The sequence below is a fragment of the Propithecus coquereli genome, unplaced genomic scaffold (genome assembly GCF_000956105.1).
Source record: "Propithecus coquereli isolate 6110/MARCELLA unplaced genomic scaffold, Pcoq_1.0 Scaffold475, whole genome shotgun sequence".
Lineage (NCBI taxonomy): Eukaryota > Metazoa > Chordata > Mammalia > Primates > Indriidae > Propithecus > Propithecus coquereli.
The window spans coordinates 288385-310344 of record NW_012150563.1 but is presented as its reverse complement, the minus strand read 5'-3'; the positions used below and the strand labels follow the sequence as shown (position 1 = coordinate 310344).

The following is a 21960-nucleotide window of genomic DNA, read 5'->3' as shown; positions in this document are numbered from 1 at the left end:
TTACTTCATTCCCTCCGATTTTCCTTCAGTTTCATTACGATGTGCAGTACAGCGACCCCTTTAGCTCAATCCTTAGCCCTTTTCCTTCTTTACTTGTTTTTATATTCAACATATGTGATCCACCATCCCCAATATATTGTTATCAATATCCTAAATTGTCTTGAAATGTTTATTATTGTTTTGTTGTTGCATTTTTCTAGAAAAACCTCAATCCTGCACCAACCCTATTATCCCATTTCTCTATTCACTTAATTGAGAACTGAATACTGCTACAGAGAGCTATACTAGAGTAACCTGGCATCACTATAAATATGTAATGGCCTCAAGAGGGCCTTTAAAATATACTAATCCTAGCATAAATTTTCTGTCAACTTACTTTCCCCAACCAGTATTCCAAACCCTTTCCACTCTTCTCAAACCACTGATCTTCTACATATTCCCCTTCATTTTCAGCAAATAACCTTACCTTCAACTTCTATCTATGAACCTATCCACCGCTCCTTCTTTCCTCTTCTAATATGAAAGGAAGTGTCCTCTGCCTGTCTAAGGCAATCAGAGAGCACTTACTTGTGTTTGGATCATTCCTGGATTTTCAAGAATTTTAAACTACCAATGATCCTTGTCTGCCTGATCAATTATCCTTCCTTTCCAATTTCCTTTCAACCAAATTATTCCCAATGACTTTTAAATGAGCTTATTTTAATAAAATTTCCCAGAAACCCACATCCTCATTCATTATTGCTCTGTCTCTTTCCTTTCACCAATAAACTTTTTGGAGGGTTGTTGGTTCTCACAGTCTCCTTTTCCCCACCAACCACTCATTCCTCAATGTTCTCCAGTTGAGGTTCTACTCCTTTCACTCCACAAAATAATTCTAGCTAACATCAAAACAAGATTCCCTGTGAATACATGGCATGATGAAACATTCTTCTTTTGGCTCTTGTTAAACCACACTCTCATTTCCCCCATTTACTTTTTTAGGCTCATTGTTTAATCAACTGCTAAAAGTTGGGGACTGTAAAGTCCCTCAATCCTCCACTAGTTCAATGGTTGGGTTTCCCAATACTCGTTACTGATAGAGACAAAATTATTTAACATGACCTACGGGATTTTGCACAATATGGTCACTGGCTCCCTTTCTAGCCCAATTTCATACCATTCCCCATTTTTTTTTTTCACTATGAGCCACTCTCACATTCTTTCAGTTCCTTGAAATTACAATGTTCCATCTGTAGGGACTTACCATTTGCTTTTCCCCTTAATTGAAACACTCTCTACTACCTCTCCTCCCTTCGTCTGATTAACTCCTTTATAATCCCTTAGATGAAGGACCGTGTCTTCAGAGAACTCTTATGACACCACCTCTGCCTCTAGACTAAGTCAGGTTCATGTGTCATATGTTCATATAGAACATTGATCATTTTCTTCAGTTTGTAATAATGTATTCATTAGAATGATTGTTTAATACATCTGCCTCAATAGGCTGTAGACTCCATAAAAGTGTCCTCCAGGCCCTTGAGGCTCTGTTCATTTTATTTTACAATACTTTTTTCACGCTGTACTTTAGATACATATCTATTTATCTATTATCAAGTTCACCAATTCTATCCTCATTCATTTCCATTCTTCACTGAGCCCATCTAGGGAATTTTTTACTTCAGATACTGTATTTTCTAGTTCAAATTTTTCACTTGTTTCTCTTTTACAATTTCTGTTTCTCTATTGTAAATGAGTATGTTTCCATTCATTACAACTATGCTGATCTTTACCACACAGAACACAGTTATAATGGCTGCTTTAAAGTCTTTGATAATTCCAGCATCTGTGTCATCTTGAATTCTCATCTATTGATTTTCTCATAATTATTGTTTCTCTTAATTATTATTTCTCCTAATTATTGTTTCTCCTAAAACAATAATTTCCTGGTTCTTTATTTGCTGAGAACTTTTTTTTTTTTTTGGGACAAAGTCTCACTCTTTTGCCCGGGCTAGTGTGCCGTGGCGTCAGCCTAGCTCACAGCAACCTCAAACTCCTGGGCTCAAGCAATCCTTTTGCCTCAGCCTCCCGAGTAGCTGGGACTACAGGCATGTGCCACCAGGCCCGGCTAATTTTTTCTATATATTTTTAGTTGTCCGATTAATTTCTTTCTATTTCTAGTAGAGACGGGGTCTCGCTCTTGCTCAGGCTGGTTTTGAACTCCTGAGCTCAAACAATCCGTCCGCCTTGGCCTCCCAGAGTGCTAGGACTACAGGCATGAGCCACTGCTGAGTACTTTTGAAGTATATGCTGGACACATTGTTGTGTAGTCTCTGGGTCCTGTTAAAATTTTCTGAAGACTATTTAATATTTAAAATTTTTTGTTTGTTTTTGCAGGCAGTCAGCTTGGTTAGGGGTAGATCACAAGTTTGCTCTTATTTTCTATGAGCATCAGTTCCAATCTCAGTTGTTTTTAAAGGCTTTGCTGTGCTGCTTCGGGCCTATCTCATGCATACACACCTCGAGGTGACCCAAGCCATTTGGTTGGGTTCATACACAGAATTAAGGAATTCCCTTATCCAGCTCTCTCTTCTGAATCTTCTCCCCACCCCAAACACATACTCTTTCTACCTCTCAAGATCTCCTTTCCGGTTTCTTCTGGTGAGAAGATGGGATGTTTCTCTGAGTTTTAGCTGCCCATAATGCCATAAATAGGGCCTGCCCTCAGGGAAGAGCCATAAGAGAAAAAAACAAAAAACAATAACTACCACAAACAAGGATTCTTCACATTATCTTTGGACTACAGGGTCTATTTCCCAGATCTTCAGGCCAGAAAAATATGTTTTCTATTGTAGTTTTGGTCTCCTGTGCTGCCCTTCCTTAGCTCCATGAGTGGAGCTTGTCTCTAGGTTAAAGGTGTAAGACAAAGAAAAATTCACCCCTTTAGTTTGACTCCTCTCCACAATCCATCTACTTTTGTTCATTTTTCAGAGTCCTCTGGTAGTTGCTGTTTGCATTTTATTCAGAGTTTTTAGTTGTAAACAGCAGAAAAGATAGGTTGTAGTGAAACTACTCCATCTTGTATAGAACCTAGAAGCCTATGGGCTCCATGAGAGGAAGATCATTCTGATTTTACTCTTCATCTACACAGCGCCTAGCACATGGTAGGCACTCAATTATTACTTGTGGAATATATAGTGAGTGAACTGAGAATTTAAAAATGCCAAACTCTTAAAATAACAACAAAATCATTTCTACATGGTTAACAAGAAAAGCATTTTTCATAGAAGAGGAAGAGATTCTAAAACTGAGAATAGGTATTTCAAATACATTAAGAAAAAGGAAGCAAATTATAAAGCAAGTTAGATTCCTAATGATTATTCTGCAAAGGCAGACGAGGAATCAACAGGACAACCTAGAAAAAGGTCCTGCTTCTGTAGAACAAAAACCTAAAGAGTCAGAATTTTCAAAGACTAGGACCCTGGCTAGCGGAGAACTTTGCACAACTTTAGGTGGAAGAAGCTGCAGAAGAAAAACCAGACCCCTGAGTACTGTGAGGATCAGAAGCAGGCTGGGTAGAACGTATGGGCCTTGGTTCTCTTCCCATGGCCCCCCTCCCTCTTTTTTAATACTGTGCCTGTCCCCTCTCTTTGTTCTAGATGTCTCCTTTATCTGTATCTTTCTTTGGACTCCACTCTTTCCCTGAACGTCTGTTTCTCTCGTATCTGAGCAATTTTTAAAATGGCTATTTCCTTAACATACTATAAATTTTGTAATTTAAAATGTAGATGAAATAAACTCATGAATTTTACCATTCCATAGCTGCTTTTTCTCAGGACTCAATCTCTTGACAGAAAAACATCTAACAGCTCTGTGCAATTGTTTGAAAAAATTTGACATAAGCCAAAGCCTACCTGTATAATTCAGAGGTAACTGTGGTAGTCCAGGTGTCTAAGGGTTACAGTGACTGCATCCTATCAGGAGGCCTCTCATTGTATGTTGGGACAGCTGGCATGATGGAGAGAACGAGGGCTCTGAAATCAGAAATATGCTAGCTGTGTGATCTTGGGTAAATTACAATCTCTCATCATCTTTTAATGGGCATAGTAATATCTATTTTTCTTATTTTGTGTTCACAGCTAGAGAAAGCACAGTCAAATTTGAGGACAACCAAATATGAGTTTACTGGGTAAGTTTACTGGAAACCATGGCATGCTTTTTGTATATTAACAAAATAGGTATACTGGTTTATATTCCAGTATCTTACATTTATGATCACCTGTTTTAAAATTTCTTATGCTATATTTATTTCAACCAGCTTCTTAAAATTCTTTTTGGAATGAGGCAGAGTACAAATACATCCATACATATATACATACCTTGATATTATGGGAATTGAGTGAAATGTTTGTATAACTTATAGCAAGAGCTATAGTATTCAAAATTTCTATTAGAAGAATGTAATGTTATAATATCATCATATCATTAGGCTTTGCTTTTAAAGTAGTAAAAAATTTTGATGAATTTAGAGGTTTCATTTTCACCTTGTTTTATGAGAATGTCTATTTGATTATATATATTAATAATGGACATAGCATGGTATTGTAAAACAAATTGGGCAATCTAAGCTCTCTGCTTTTCATTTGCTACATAATGTTGAATAAATTTCTTGTCACTGCATCTCTGTTGCACAATTCCAAACCTATAAAATGGGGTAGGGAGGAAGAATCTTAGATGATCTAAGGCCTTTGACAGTTTTCTGTTTATGACTCTATTCTCCGATGGACCCACTAAGAAACAGGGTAAAAGAATACCAATACATGCTTCTTGGGAACTTGATTTCTTAAATAAATATCATGAATGCATATATGTATATCACTTAATATAAACAACTTCTTGTCTTTCCCTGTTGTGTTCATGTACAATACTATGGGTTTATTGTTTTGGAGCAATGTTGTATAATGGTGACATCTAGTGACTACAGCACAGATCATTCAGCAAAAATTATGGCCAACTCTTACTCTTCTTAATGTGGATGATTCACTTAGCTAAATACTTTAAAATAGTTCTTCGCCTCTCCCCTTCATAGATTTAAGACATGCCAATTAAATTTGGCAGTAGTATTAATACTAGGATAAAAATAAATTTCCATCAAAAATCATAATACATATAGAGTTCAGTATAACTTATGCTAAATGAGACTACAACTTTTTTTCCTTCATTGAGGGTGTCAGAAATGGGATTTGAATTCCCGTGTGTTTCAATATGTAGTCCACGCCCTTATACACCATGCATTGCTGACATCATAGGCATTTAACACATATTCATTCAACTAATGTTAGGTAAAACATGTGCATCGACATCTGTGTTTGTAAGTATGTATTGCTTTAGAATTTTTGGAATTATTGCTGCCTTTCAAAGAACTCTTCTTGAGGTTAGATCAAAGATCAACAGATAAAAATAACTACAGTATAAGTCTTTCTGAACAAATGAATTTGAGAGCTACATTCACAAAGAGAATACTCTTTATAAAAAGCATTCAAACTAGATCAGTTTTTTTTTTTAAGGTAATAACTAGCTGGCATTATTATTTAATCAGAACAACACAAAGCTGGGCTAAAATACTACTATTACAATTCAAATTAACTGCCACTATTAAAATTCCTATAGTATTTAGGGTTTGTTTTCATTAATCAGGTATTATCTTGATTTTTTTAAAATTCTTTTCAGGTGCCTAGATCTTGTTTCCACAATAAAATGATAAGGTATCTGTCTTAGGTCATTTTGTGCTGCTATAACAGAATATCACAGACTGGGTAATTTATAATGATCAAAAATTTATTTCTCACAGTCCTGAAGGTTGGAGTTCAAGATCAAGGCACCAGCATCTGGTGACGGCCTTCTGGCTAGGTTCTCTGGAGGGGAGGAAGGCTGTGACCTCACATGGCAGAAGATGTAAGGGCAAGCGAGGCAAGAGGGGAATGAACTGGTCCTTTTACAGTGGTATTCATACCACCCATGAGGGCAGGGTCCTCAAGGCCTAATCACCTCCTAATACTGTTACCATGGCAATTAAATTTCAACATGAGTTTTGGAGGGGACAAACACTCAAGCCATAGCAGTATCTTAGCCCATTTGTGCTGCTATAACAAAATACCTGACACTGGGTAATTTAAAAATAACAGAAATTTATTTTTTTCACACTTCTGGAGCCTGGGAAGTCCAAGATCAAGGTGCTGGTAGGTTTGGTGTCTGGTAAGGGCCTAATCTCTACTTCTGAAATGGCGCCTTGAATGCTGCGTCCTCTGGAGGGGATGAATGTTGTCTTCTCAATGATGGATGGAAAGGCAAAAAGTGCCTAGCTGGTTCCCTCTGGCCCTTTTATAAGGACAGTGATCCATTCATGAGGGCTCTGCCTAAAGGCCCCACCTCTTAATTCTATGCACTAGGGATTAAGTTTCAACTTGAAATTTGGGAGGGGACACAGACATACGAACCATAGTATTCTGCCCCTGGCCACCCCAAAATTCATGTCCTTCTGACATATAAAATATATTCATTCCATCCCAAAAGCCCAAAAGTCTTAACTTGTTTTGACCTCAGCTCAAAAGTGTAGAGTCCAGAGTCTCATCTAAATCAGATATGGGTGAGATTCGAAGTATGACTCATCGTGAGGCTGTGAGCCTGTGAAATAAAACAAGTAATGTGCTTCCGAAATACAACAGTGGGACAGAGAGAGGACAGACATTCCCTTTCTAAAAGACAGAAACAGAAAAGAAGAAAGGGGTAACAGGTCCCAAGTAAGTTCATAACCCAATAAGATAAACACCATTAAATCTTGAGGCCTGAGAATAATCTTTGACTCCAGGTCCCAACTTCTGGACACAATGGGGAAGAGGCCCCCAAGTCTCCTGGCAGCCTTGCCCATGGCTTTGCTGGGTGCAGCCCATGTCACAGTTCTCATGGGTTGGAGTTGGGTGCCTACAGCTCTGCTAGGCTGGTGTTGCACAGTGTTGGGTTTACTGGTCTAGGGTCTTGGGGATTGCCCTGCCCCCATCGCTCCGCTAGGCATTGCCCCAGTAGCAACTCTCTGTGGAGGCCTTGCACCTCTGACAGTTCCCTGCCTGGGCCCTGAGGCTCTCTGCTACCTGCTTTGAAATCTAGGTGGAAGTAGGCATGCCTCTATAGCTCACTCACTCAGCATGCTGACAGAGTTAGCGCCACATGGATGCCACCAGGTGTTTACTGCTTGTGTTCTCTGGAGCCATACCTGGGCCTGCGTGAGCCACAGCTGGTGTGGCTCAGGAGTGCTGTGCAAACGTGTGGAGCAGAAACTTGAGGCAGCCTTGGGAAGTGAGCCCAGAAGTTCCACGGGCACCCTTGGCCCCTCCCTTTAAAACCATTCTGCTCTCAAGACCCTGGCATTCTGGGCCTGTGATAAGAATGGCAGCCTCAAATATCCTCGAAATTCACTCAGGATCATTCTTCCATTGTCATGATGAATAGCATCTGGCTTCCTTCTACCCACATTAACTCCTTATCAAACATTCACTTGGCCACATTCTTGGTATTCTCTCCTGAATATACCTCTTTAGTCTTTACAACCTGGCCAGGCTGGAAATTGACAAACTCTTTAAGTTCTGCTTCCCTTTTGATTATAAATTCCATCTTGAATTCATTTCTGTTTTTGCATTTTACTAAGAGCAGTGAAAAGAAGCCACACAGCACCCTCCACACTTTGCTTAGATATTTCTTCTGCTACATATCCTAGTCCATTGCTCGCAATTCCTGCCTTCCACAACACATTAAGACTCAGATGAAATTCAGCCAAGTTCTTTGCCACTTTATAACAAGGATGGCCTTTTATCCAGTTTCCAATATGACATTCTCCATTTTCATCTAAGACCTCACCAGAATTGCCTTTACTGTGCACATTTCTACCAGCATTCTAATCACAGTCACTTAGACAATCTCTAAGAAGACTGAGGCTCTCTGTAGTTCACCTCTTCTTCTAAATTCTCATCAAAATTGCCCATAATACTCTGTTCATGGCAATCTAGGTTTTTTTCTAGCGTGCACTTCAGAACTGTTCCAGCTCTACCCATTACCAGTTCTAAAGCTGGTTTTACAACACAAGGTATTTGTTAGAGCAACAGCCTACTTCTCAGTACCAATTTCTGTCTTAGTCTATTCTTGTTGCTATAACAAAATACCTGAGACTGGGTAATTAACAAATAACAGAAATTGATTTTCTCACAGTTCTGGAGGCTGGGAAATCCAAGATTAAGGTCATGGCAGGTTCAGTGTCTGGTGAGGTCTCTGCTTCCAAAATGGTGCCTTGTACGCTGCATCCTCTGGAGGACAGGATCGCTGCGTCCTCACATGGTAGAAGGGATGGAAAGGCAAAAAGCACCTAGCTGGTTCTCTCCAGCTCTCTTGTGAGGGATTTTATAATCCATTAATGAGGACAGAGCCCTCATGGCCTAAGCACCTCCTAAAGGCCCCGCCTCTTAATACTGTGGCATTGGAGATTAAATTTCAACATGAATTTTAGAGAGTAAATAAAAAGTCAAACCACAGCATAAGGTACGGCAAGGTATTCAGAGCATATTTTATATTCTTATTTTTCCCTTAGCATCAAACACAATGGTTCTTCTCAACTATAGAACAAAGTTACCAACAACTTACCCAGAATCCAAGGTTTGCCACACACAGCATCAAACTACCTTGTCAGCTTTTTCTCTGGTTCTTTCTCTTAACCTTACATTTCAGTCAAATTAAACTGTTAATTGTTCTCCCATGCTTTTATTTGGTTGGAATATCTTACCACTGCATCTCTTCTTTGTAAATGATATTCATTGCTTAAGAGTCATTCCAAATAAAGCTACCTGCAATGTTCGCCACAAAACTCAATGTAGTCTTCCCTTTTTGAATTCTCACATCATTTTATTACTTGCTCTATCATCCCTATACCTCTCTGGTGTTCTTTCTTGGTCTTATTTACTGGTTTCTCTCCTCTACATACCCCTTAAATGTTGGGGTTCCTCAGAATTCTTCCCTATGTCCTATTCTCTTCTCACTCTATACATATTTCTTAAGAAATCTATTCTACTATTGTGGCTCCAATTATGACTAATATGCCGATGAGTTTGGCCCAGAGAAGCTCTTTTGAGATTCTGTAAAGTGTATCTAACTACTTATTGATTATATCTACTTGTCTTACAAGCATCTTAAATTCAGTATATGCACAACTGAACTCAAAATCTTTCCCCATCAAATCTATTCCTTCTCAAAAGAATTTCCCATCTCAGAGAATGAAGCCTACCTAGTTACTCAAATTAGGAACTGAGAAGTCATTCTTTCTCTCCTCTTTTCCTTTCCTGCCAATATCCAGTGAATTACTAAATCATGTTAATACAAGCTACTAAGTGTTTAAAAATTTTGTCCACTTCTTTCCAGATAAATTGCCACTCCTCCAGTCCAGGTCATAAGCATTTTTCCCCTAAATACAGAAATGGCCTTCTTAACTGTCCTCCCCATCTCCACTCTTGTTCCTCCTCAATGTAATTTCCACATTACAGAATAATCCTCTTAAATGTAAGCTTGTTTATGGCAACTCCCCGCTTAATATTCTTCAAAGTTCTCATAGAAGAAAAACATCAAAACTCCTTAAGCTCATCTTTCAGAGCCCTAATCTTGACCATGCCTACTACCTTCTCATTCTTCACTTGACACTCTAAACTTTAGACATACTACATTCTAGTTCTTCAAACTTGCCATGCCTCACAGCTCCAAAATTGTATACATTTCATATGCTGTCTTCCATCACTAATATCCCTGCTTTTCACCAGATAACTCTTATCAGTTTAGAAGTCATTTCTTCCCAAAGCTTTTTCTGAAACTCCCTTCAATTTGTATCCTTAATATGGAATCCACCCCTTATCATAGCATTCACCCCATTGTGATTGCTTGTTTAACTAATATTCATTGAGAGCCCACTATGTAAGGGATACTGTGTTCTCCTCTGTATATAGAATTTAGTCAATACAGGATATTGTAGAAGCACAGCTAGGATGTAAAAGAGGTCTAAGAAATGCTGTTTAGTGACTTGTGTTACCATCTATTTCCCTACTAAATTAAACCAGAGCCAATTTCATAATCATTTCTTGGTTCTTTGAAATTATTTAACATAGTAGAAGGTAGAAAAATATTTAATCTCATTAATTGTTGGATTTTAAACACATACAAAATATTTTTGGCATTGTAATAGGACACCAATCAGCCACTACTTTTAATCTAGCAGAGTTTTTCTTTGACATTCACTTTGGAGTGTAAAAAGCAAAGAGGCAAACTACTACAGTGGAAAATATGGGACTTAGAATACTGTGATTAATAATTCTGCCACTTACTAGGTATGTGTCCTTGGTCAAGACCCTTAATCTCTCTGGGCCTCAATTTCCTCATCTGAAAAAGGCAGTTACAAAAATGAAATGAGATGAGAAAATAAAAGTATAGCATAAAACATAAAGGGCTATCCAAAATACTGTCTGTTATTATTAAATATCATTGTTATTAGAGTCAACACAGATCAAGTTTCCCTATTACTGGTCATCTTGGCTCTATAAAGCTACAGCATTTCCAAATTTCATCCTTCATCTTCCCTTTACCATCTAAGAGATAGACTTGTATACTTTAATAAACACACATTGATGATGGTTAAAAAACACAAAGAAAAACAAGCCAAAGATACAATAAGTACATATTAACGTATGAAAAGGACAAGGCAGAAGTACCAGCCTATGAAAGTCTAGAATTTGAATCAGGCCACAACTTTTTTTTTTTTTTATGTTGATTGGAAGGGTAGATGGCACAAAAGAGTAATGCTTGCAACCATTTTTCAGTAAAATGGGAACCCAGTGAGCTGGAAAGTCAGGATAACTGGGTTCAAAGACTAGTTTAGCTACTAACTTAACCATTCATACCCAGGTGGTCTACCCACCAACACTCTGGTCTTTCAGTTCCTTGATATTCTTGGCTTCTATCATCTTTTTCTTTCATCTTATCTCAGCCACACACTCAAAAGGCCACAAGTCTCAAATGGCCACTCGACTTTGCCCAGTTGTGTTACTATGCTTCTCTAGTCTGATTGCTTTCCACCCTCCAACGTGACTATTTTATACCTTCTCTTCTCCCCTTAAACCTCCTACCCAAACATTCCTCCTAATCCCTTATTCAGCTTGCCTCATACCTTATAATTCATTGAGAAAAAGAGAATCAGTATCAGGGAGAAATTCTTTTACCTTCTGACCACTTGATTCTACCCATCTATTTGCATCTCTACCCATACTCACTGACTTTCTTCTTATTACTAGAAATGTTATGTTCCTGTTCCTACCCAAGGCCTACACCTCTACATATTCCCTAGATGCCATCCCCTCTTGTTTTCTCAAAGGCTTCACTCCTAAAATACACATACTCTCTCTTATGCCATCATTTCCCCCTAGACCTCCACTGGATCATTCCCATTAGTTTAAAAATATGCTTAAGTATCCTCATCTTTAAGAACCCTTCATTGACTCTACATATTCCTCCATCTATTTCCTCCATTTTTCAGCTCTCCTTCATAGTAAAATATCTTGAGATGTCTATAGTACTATGTCCATTTTTCACACCACATTTTCTCTTCATTGTTATTTGTCAAGGCACAATACTACACGTTGCCAAAATCCAGTGCACAGATCTCTTTATTTTACTTGATCTCTAAGCATGATTCAAGACCACTGGCCAGGTTTTGTGGTTTTGGCTTTTATATCACCACACTCTTTGGATTTTCTTCCGGCTTCACTGGCTATTCCTCCATCTCCTTTGCTTGCTTCTTTTCCTCTGCTTTACCACTAATCATTGGAATGTTCAGCACACTTGTCCTAGGTAGTTTTTTCCACATGTTGGTGACTACTAACTTTGTATCTCTGGTCCCTTCCCTCTGTACAGAGCTTAAGATTCAACTTACCTTAGATTTCTAATAAGCATGTAAAAATTAAGATAAGAAAAATAAAACTCCCTTCCCCTCATTTTTCTTCCCTAGTCTTTTCTATTTAGTAAGTGGCACAACCATCCACTCAAGCTCAAGACAAAAGCCTGGGAGTTAGGTGTGACTTCCCCTTTTTCCTCACCCCTATATTCAAAACATCACAAAATCTGTAGGCTCTGCCTCCAAAATGTATCTCACATACATTCACTTATCTGCCACTTTATCTCAAACATCTGTCATTCCTTCTTGGATTTCTGCAATTGTCGAAGTCTACTAATCTTGTTCTCCATCACCTGTGATTCATTCACCACATAACAGGCAGAACAAACCTTTTTACAATGTAAATCAAATATATTACTCCCTTCCCAGAACTCACTACTGGATTCTTATCAGACTTTAAATAAACTCCAAATGTATTTCATAGGCAGATTTCCATGGCCTATTTGAAGCCCTGTATGGTTTGGCCCCTACCTATTATCTCCAGGCTCATCTTACACTTTCTCTACATTCCAGCTACAGGAGCCTTTCTTTCCTACCTTAGGGCTTTTGCAACTGGAGTTGTCTTTATCTGTAATGCTCTGATCCCAAAGATTTCCATGGTTGGCTTTTTTATTTCACTCAGGTCTCAGCACAGTTGCTAGCTTTTTAGAGAGGCCTTCCCTAACCAATCTAAAGTAACCCCTCTCCCAGTCTCTCGCACTTCACACCATTTTACTTCTTCACTGCACTTACCATTATCCAAAATTCCTTGTTCATATATCATTTACCTGCTTATTTTCCATCTTCTCTCACTAGAATTTAAATTTTATGAGAACAGGGTTCTTGCTAGTCTTTCTTACCATTGTATTCATAATGCCTAAAACAATGCCTGGCAAAGTAGGAGATTCTCTAAAAATATTTGATGAATGCCTCTCCCTAAGCAAGTCCCTCAACTTCTCTATTTAACTCACATTTATGGGCTTTCTATCGCTAGACCTAGCTCTGGGTCCAGGAAATACAACGGCACAAAAGACATGGCTCCTTCGGAAGCTCACGCATTCATTCCCTCAACAAATATTTACTGACTATATTATACTATGTTCCAGGTACTGCTCAATCTCAGTGTTTCGTTCCCCCTCCCCAAAATGAGTTTTGTTAACCAACTATCCCACACAAGTATATAAACAGGATGAGTATGAACATAATGTACAAAATGAGAAGTGCTATAAAAATGGTACTTTATATATTACTATTAGTGCACTTGCCTCTTTCCTTTCGTCTGGTAATGGGCAGGAGCTTACGATACGAGCCCATTGAAAAACAGCAGTATAAATTCTGGTACTCACAGAAGGCAATTAATATGAATGCCCTTTACATAGGCACATAGTGACAAATGTTTCGAGCATGAATTCTCCATGTGTGATAATAATATGTTAATTTTTCGCACTAATGTTGCACAAATAACAATTCTATTTACCTCAGTGGAAAATCAGAGTAGGGTGTGGCCCCCTCGGTTTAACTGGGTCAATCTCCCCTTCCCGCCGCCCAATCTGATCTTCCAGACACCGGCAGGGGGCGGTCAGGGATCGGCGTGGTCCTCTTTTAGGACCCCCGAACGCTGCGTGCCTGACGGCGCCATGCATGCAACAACTGTTCTTAATCCTGCAAAAGCAGTGGTCTGAAACGTTTCTCCACGGGGATGAAGTCGACAGGAGCAGACGGGAGAGGGGCGTGGGGGAGGAAGAGCCTTCTCAGGATCAGCATCCGGAACACATCTTCGCGTGTTCCGCACAGATCACGTTTGTGTGACAGCCTGCGCTTAATAAAATTAACTGCGCAGCCAATCTTGACCGACCTCTGTTACCTGCGAGTGTCCGTAAGAGAAGGGAAAGAAACAGAGGAGGAAGGGAGGGAAGAAAGAAAAGAGATGTGGGATGAGGGAGCGAAGAAACGAGTCAGGAAGAGGAGAGAAATGTCTCCCCAGCGTCTGGGGAGGGCGCCGACGTATCTCCCTCGAACTGAGGGGAGGAAAGGCGCCGCTGGGGACGAAAGGGAAATGACTGCAGGAGACGAGGGACTTCCCAAGGGCCTAGGAAGGGTGAGTCAAGAAAAACGGGCCGTACCTACAACTCCTTTCGCAACCCTCGCCGCCCGGGAGCAGCCCAGGCACCCAGCAACCGTCGCGCCGGCCGCGCGCCGCAGGGGGCGTGGCGGAGGCGGCGGAGGCGCAGGCGCCGGGCCAGACCTCCGCGCGGGGGCGGGGCCGCGCGGGGGGCGGGGCCACGGAGGCCCCGTGCTTAAGTGACGTCACGGCCGCCGGCGCCCGCCCGGGCTGGGGCTCTGAGGCTCGGGCTACAGCCGGTGTGTTTTCTTTCGGTCTATTCAGCCCTTTCCTTTCGACCTCTCTTCTGAATACTGACCTATCGCGTTGTAAAATTCCAGGGACAGGGTTGACATCACTGGGCATTTTAGCCAAGAAGCAGCGCCAGGGACTGCATGTGCCAGAAGTAACTTGTCAAAACTCAAATCATGTGTCCCCTAAAGTCAGCTTAAATACAGTGCAGTGGTGAAAGAGCACAGTCTCTGGAGTCAGGCTTAAAGTTTAGCGCTGCCACTTTCCAGTTATGGCCCTAGGCAAATACATAACCTCCCTCAGCTCGTCTTCTCCTCTGTAAAGTACGTGGGGATGGAGGTGGCGGTGGTGTGAGAATCAGTGAGACGTGGCAAGTGTCTGAAACAGGGCTGGTACGAAGTAAACGGTCGGTGTGCTGTTATCAGTATAAAACCTTTGCGCATTCTTTTTTTTCATATGAAATCTTATGTGGAAACTTTTATGTGAAATAAATGACTGCCTAGCTGCTTTGGTTGAAGGTGGGTCCAGAGCTTTGGCTTTTCAGTCCCGAAGGGCGTTCTATTAGGTTCCTTAAATGGAATCTCCAAGCTTCCTAAAATAGACCGAAAACAACTCATTGGAGGAAGTCCAAACTTTTTAGAAAGACAAACCGCCCTCTCCTGACACTCGAAACGTTTACTCCTGAACACTGTATTCCTTTTTGCCTCAGTGTTTTTTCTAAAGTTATTTCCTATACTGGGAAATAACTTCCTGCTTTTATTATTCATCATTAAAGATCTAATTCCAATTACAACTTGTTCTTGGGTGACCGAGTAAGAAATTATCTTTTTATTGTAACACCCTCCCACCTTCAGCGTGGTGTAGACATCTCTCAGCAAGAATCAGAAGTTATTTTCTTCCTCGTTTTAGAAAACTAGACTTAGTCTTTGTGATCATAGGGTTAAGGAAATGCTTTGCACTCATAGCATGGAAGGGAAAAGTAGGTAGATCCCCAAGGATACTGGGGGGAGGGCAGAATGGTAGAACTGGGAAGGAGGACCTTTGCTAGGAGTCTGTTGGCTTCCAGGGCACCACTATGCTCCAGAAGCAATGAACTGCAGAGTTAAGTGCTTTAGGGTCCATCTAAGGAAGATGGGGGGCTAGGGGGCTCAGTAACCAATGGACTTTCGGAATTCTCACCAGGTTCGAGGGCTCAGGCTAGATTTAATTTGAGTCAGTCAACTATAAAATGTGGTATTACTTGTTCCCGAAATGGCATGAACCAATTCCCATCTATTACAGAGAACTACATAAATGATTCATATAAAAATATAATACTCTGAAACATTTAAAAAATAATGTCCTTCATTTATTTAGACAATATAATGAAAATTTAACAATATTTTATTTAAAAAACATGTAAACAACTGATACCTTTTCTTGTAAAAATTAATAATAATTTAAAAATAATTAAAAAATAAAAATAATTAAAATAATTAAATTTATTCTATTTGCAACAATGCCACAGAAAGCAAAAAACTTTTGAGGAAAAAGGAGAACCTCACTCATGACAACATTTTTTCAATAAATTTGATATGATAAAAAGTTTTAAAAATATTTTCTACATAAATGGTTTTGTACTTCTAAAACCACTTCAATAAAAATAAAAATTTGGCCAATGAATGATCTATTTAGTATGATTTCAGTGCCCACTTTCTGTTCTAGTCTTCTCTCTCATTAATTCTCTTTGTCAATCTGAAGTACCAACCACTTTCTGTGCTTCAGGGTTTACTGTTTTCAAAACTTTGCTAATATGCCAGCCTTCTACTTAGTTCCCACCTTCACCTTACTCCCTAATATTACCCCACCCATTCGAATCCTCTCTACTCTTGGAGGTCCAGTTGAAGTATCACCTCCTCTAAGAAGTTTTCCGCAACTTCCCCACTGAGAACACTTTTAAATTATTCATTTGGATTGTACCTATCTGTACATATCTTACTCCTTCTAAGGATCTGAAAGGAAAGTATCATGTCTTGTCCATATTTTTATTTCCCACAGTGTCAATATCCACTAGAATTCAACTTACATTGAAAACCAAGCCCTTGAATATCTTGTTCATCACTGTATTCCACAGTACCTAGCTCAATGCCTGGCACAGAGTAGGCATATTATAAGTGTATTTTGAGTGAGGGAATTGAATGGATTTTAAAACAAGCTCCATGAAGTCAAAGATTTGTCTGCTTTATTAATTGCAAAATGAATATTTGAATATTAACAGATGAATAAATGATTTTTTGAAGGCTTAACATTCATTATATACACCAAAAATTCTTCATTCTATATATCTTCACAAAAGTCAAATATGACGTATTTATGTTGCCTTGCACCCAACTAATTCAGTAGATAATATATGTTTCTGAAAATAAGACAACTCCCGGAACTACAGAAGCAAAATTTAAAAGAATCAAAATAATATGGGTGTTTATATTAGTTTCAGTTTTCTTCTTTGTACTTTTCTGTGTTCTAAATTTTCTACAATTAAACTGTATTATTTTTTAATCAGGAAAAATAATCGGTGCTATTTTTAAAGAATGCAATGGATAAGATCATTTGAAAATTTATGGCTGAGGAAATTTTGAGGACATCAAGTTCAATCAAAGTTATTTGGAGTTAATACCAGAGAGAAAAATATTGGAATGTGACAATAACTTAAAGAGCTTAAACCTAATCAGTCTATCTGGAAAAAATACTTCTTAGAAGAGAGATGGGTAGCACAGACCCTAGAAAAAAAGAACTTTGAAGAACAAGAATTTAGAGTTTTGTTCAGCACAGTCCATAGAAAATATGACACTTCTGTCATGGACTGAATTATGTCCTTCTAAAAAATTCATATGTTGAAGCTCTAATCTGCAATGTGATGGTATTTGGCTATGAGGATTTGAGAAGGCAGTTAGGTTTAGATGAGGTCATGAGGTGGGGCTTCGTGTGTAATTAGAGTGCCCTTATAAGAAAAGACATGAGAGAGCTTGCTTGCTCTCTCTCCATCATATGATGACACCATGAGAAGGTGGCCATTGGCAAGCCAGGAAGAGAGATCTCCCTGGAGCCCGACCATGCTGGCATTCATTCTGATCTTGAACTTCCAGCTTCCAGCAGAAATAAGTTTCTGTTGTTTAAGCTACCACCTAGTCTATGGTATTTTGTTATAGCAGCCCACGCTAAGACAGACTAAGCAGGTAGTTTTCTGATACTGGAAGATCTCCTCTCTGATTCAGTCAGTAAACATTTATTAAATGCCCACTGTGTTCCATGCCCTGTGCAAAATGCTGAGGATTCAAAGATGACCAAGACAAGGCTCCTACACCTAAGGAGATGATTTAATAGGAGACAAACATGTAAACATACTGAAAAAAGTGTTATATGTGCTCTGAGAGAAGTATGCATAGGGGACCCAAAGGTTAGAGTAATTGTTTCTATCTGTGGTTGGAGTGGGGTAGGTTTGGTTGGTCAGTACTCATCAAGTTAATTCTAAGTTAAAATTAGCTGGGTGTGGTGGTGCATATCTGTGGTCCCAACTACTTAGGAGGCTGAGACAGGGATTTCTTGAGCCCAGGACTTTGAGATGATAGTGAGCTATGATCACATCACTGCACTCTAGCCTGGGCGACAGACCAAGACCCTGTCTCAATTAAAAAAACAAAAGTTGGCTCAATGTCATAGAACCAGACCCTAGTCACTGGCTAAGTAACCCAGGTAAGTCAGGAGTTACGGCTTTCAATCTGGTGACAAACCTGAGGCTTCCCATGGTGAACCCTACTGGGTGGTCAGCCTTTCCACTCTGACCTCACCATCTCCACTCTCTACAACAGCAACAGTCTAGCAATGAACAAATTCCTACAAAGAGTTTCCAGTAATAGGCACAAATTTCAGATATCCAATGGAGGAAGTCAAAAGGCCGGTACTGGACAGTCACAGAGGTTTAGAAGGTAGCTGCCTACTGAGAGGGAGGAAAGAACTTGCCGCATGCCCTCCAAAATGGAATTGGCTTTTGGCAGTGGCTTCATGTGCCCTTTGATCGTTTCTATGCTTTGTGGATTTCCATTTCTAATTCTTCTTTGGGACACTGAATATTTCTAATAGCATTCTGATTTAGTTATACTAACTGTATTTTGTGTAAGTTCATAAGTATTTATTTCATAAGTTTTTATTTTTAGTTACCAGCTAATTTTTTCTATTTTTAGTAGAGACGGAGTCTCACTCTTGCTCAGGCTGGTCTCAAACTCCTGACTTCAAATGATCCTCCTGCCTCGGCCTCCCAGAGTGCTAGGATTTCAGGTGTGAGCCACCGTGCTCAGCCAAGATCCATCTTTAACCAATGTCCTAAGCTAGGGCACAGCAGAGCTTCATGATAGAAAGACATGGGTTTCTGAGCAGACCTCATGAGCAAAATAATCCTGTCAGCATCAACTAACCAGGCAGTCTCATTAGAGGGAAATAAAATTCTATTTTCTTTTAAGCACTATATATTTTATTTCTTTATTATAGCAGATTATATTGCCCTAATATAATATTCATGAGGCTGGCATAGATTTGAATATTAGCTCTCTCTCACCTAGAGAATGGGAAGAGCCGGAAGATGTGGGTCACAAGAAATAAATCAGAAAGGACTGGATCAGGTCACTCCGTACAGGAAAGCAGACGCAGATGGGCCAATGAAATGGAGGACTCTCGGTTGTCAGCTAGGAGACAGGATAAAGTCTTTCGACATCTAGATGAGGCAAGAGGGCGAACCAATGAAGATACTCCATATACTTTAAAATTCTGGAGGGCCCCATCAGTTATAATAATTCACAGAAAGGTAATAAGAGGTAGAAAGGGAGAAGAGGCACCCTGACAGGGAAAGTGAGGGTAGAAATTGATGAAGGACTGCACTGTGGTGTGTAAAATCAAGACCAAAAGCAATTCAAGGAATGAGAGCCTAGGTGACTGCAAATCATGAAACTGTGACAGTTCAAAGCACATTCAAGCAAGCTATTGCCTAGCTGAAGATAATGAAGCTGGTCTTTCCCATGCTAACTTTAAACTGTGGTCGTACATTAAAGTAGATACGTCCTTATATAAATTAAGGTATGTGATGAAGGGATATTTGGGGAAAAAAAGGTAGAGAAATTGGGGTTGGAGATGTTAAACATTACCACTCACATGGAAAGTGCAAGGGCTAAAAATGCTGTTTAAAGACATAGTCACCCTTTTGTTGCTATCACATTTTAACCTTAAACATTGCATACTTCAACGTCCATCTTGATAAAAGTAGCAGCTTTCTAATCATTATGTTCAGCATTCTCTCCTTTCATCTCTAAACTTGTACAGAAGTCTCTCCTTGAACTTCTTCATCTTTATTTTGATGTTCAACTTTCTGGAGAAGCCTGGGGCCCAGTAAACCAATAAGTAGACTTCCAATCGGGGCTGTGATGAGGATGCCCAAAAACGCCACTGTCAACACGTCCATTCCATATTCTTCTAACTGTTTCTCTCCATGAGATCTTGCTGTGTCCAAAGCCACAGATCCTATTGCTGCCTATGAAAGTTTAGGGGTAAAGTTTGAAACATGATAAAAACAAATACTTATTTAAAAAGTGATTTTTTTTTTTTATCATTTGCAAAGACAAATTGCCTATTCTTTTGGTCAACTAAGAAAGTTATATGAATCTTCTTTCAAAGTGTACTACAGTTGGTTTTGACTATCTAAAAATTCTCCCTGCCCTTGCATGGGGACAGCCTGATGACTCATATGTACCTATTGCACAAGGTAAGAGTTATATAAATATCAGGCAAACACCTTTCAAAACACAAGGCAAATCCAGACCCACAATATTAATTAAACATAACATGAAGTTATAAGTTTTTCCTGAGAACAGATGACGGTTATTAGACATCTCATTCTTTTCTCTTTAGGAGTTTGGAATTAAGAAATGACAAGATAAAAAATGCAGTGATACTTACTGAAGATGGTGAAGTTTTAAATTAATACGTATTGCTTAGAGGCTAAACTAATTATCAAACACCGTGAAACATGAAAGCGGTGAGCACCTTGAACGCTTGAAGTAAATTTTATTAGGTATTTGGTTACCTCTGCCTCCGCAGTTGGTGAAAAGTTTTATTTAAAATTTACCTATTGGAAAGTATACAAATTCTCACTTTCTTTTAGAGGCAAAATACAATATTATCAGTGTAGAGGGGGAAAATGTATTAATTAATCTGGCTATCCCCTTATTCCACAGAGCGCAGCAATGTTAGCCTCTAAGACAATGAAACAGAAGAGAAAACAGTACTGCTAGTGGCCGACGAATACCTGAACGCCTCCTGTCCCCATCAGAACAGAATGGGGTTCATATGGTCACACTGCTGTTCAAAGAGATTTTTTTTTTTTTTTGTCTTTTAAGCCTCTTTTGCAACTAGCCGTAGCTATGTATCTAAGTTCTGGCCACCAAGAGGTGAGTGGAAACGATAGATGCTACTTGTAGATTGTTCCCTGAAAAGAAGTGGACACAAATACCTCATCATTCCCCTCCTCCCGCTAGGTGGGAAACGGATAAAGCTGAACCAACAGATGGGGGGCGCGCACCGAGGACGGGGGTCACCTTGCCAGGGCTGAAACGCCCATGCTTGACTGTTGATGAGAAAGAAACAAAAATCTGTCTCATCTAGTCCCTACATTTGGAGGCTCTTGGTTACTGCAGGTTACCCTGTGTCTTAACTAATTCTATTTTATGAATTCAGGGCAAGAACTGAACATTTTACATTATAATGTATGTTTCTCTTTCAGTTCTCTGTTGTGCGTGTACATATATGTGCATGTAGGTTTTAGGGTTTATATGTATGCTGAGTTGTGATTTAAAATATATTTCTTATAGAAATATATTCATGGACCACAGGGATTGAAAAACACTAACAGAGAAAAAAATCTGAGGAAGTCTTCTTTCTTGTGAGTGCCAAAAGAAGAAAAAAGAAAATTCTATACAATATTTGCTTCCACTAGTATACATTATCCAACACGTCCTAGATAATTTATTCTAAAATTTGCTTTGATGGTAGGAAAGTGTGATCTTTCAAATTTTAACATTTAGAAACAAACCTTTCATAGCTAAGCCATTAGAATCATTATTTTGATATTTACCTACTAAAGTCACCAGAAGTGTGGAAGGTGGAGAAATCATTCACAGTACCCTCAGCCCTTACGCCTCAGACATCTCTGAAAGTGTGATGTGAAAAAAAAACCAAAACACACTTCTCTGGAATATTGCCCAAGCCCACAGCCACCCAAAATCTGGAATATAAATACAGAGCATACACATCCCTAAAGCCTCCTAAATTAAGAACACCAGATTTTAATTCCATGAAAATAGAAATTTATATATTTAAATAATTGCGAAATAATCAGGGACAAGAACGGTTAAATCTTGTTTGATGCAGTTAGCCTGAAAATATACAATATAATCAGGGCTACGTTACATTTGCAACAAATCATAATCTATACAATTCTAATCTAATTAGCAATCACAGGTATTCTACAACATGTATGGTCAACAATTTCAAGTACCTATCTAGAAGTGCTTTCTTTTTTTTTTTTTTTTTTTTTTTT

At 39.2% G+C, this 21960-nt stretch overlaps 2 protein-coding genes across 2 annotated transcripts in view; both read right to left on the bottom strand.

Annotated features, from left to right (window-relative positions):
• LOC105819183 (sodium/hydrogen exchanger 9B1-like) overlaps positions 1-14165 on the bottom strand; it is a 94618-nt gene extending 80453 nt beyond the window's left edge. Inside the window, exon 1 of the mRNA XM_012655371.1 lies at positions 14110-14165. The gene's annotated coding sequence lies outside the window, so the exon portion shown is untranslated. The remainder of the gene's footprint in view (positions 1-14109) is intronic.
• A 4634-nt stretch (positions 14166-18799) lies between these two features.
• Positions 18800-21960, bottom strand: part of SLC9B2 (solute carrier family 9, subfamily B (NHA2, cation proton antiporter 2), member 2) — a 60673-nt gene continuing 57512 nt past the window's right edge. Inside the window, exon 12 of the mRNA XM_012655377.1 lies at positions 18800-19896. Coding sequence (XP_012510831.1) covers positions 19675-19896 — 222 coding nt within the window. The 3' untranslated portion in view covers positions 18800-19674. The remainder of the gene's footprint in view (positions 19897-21960) is intronic.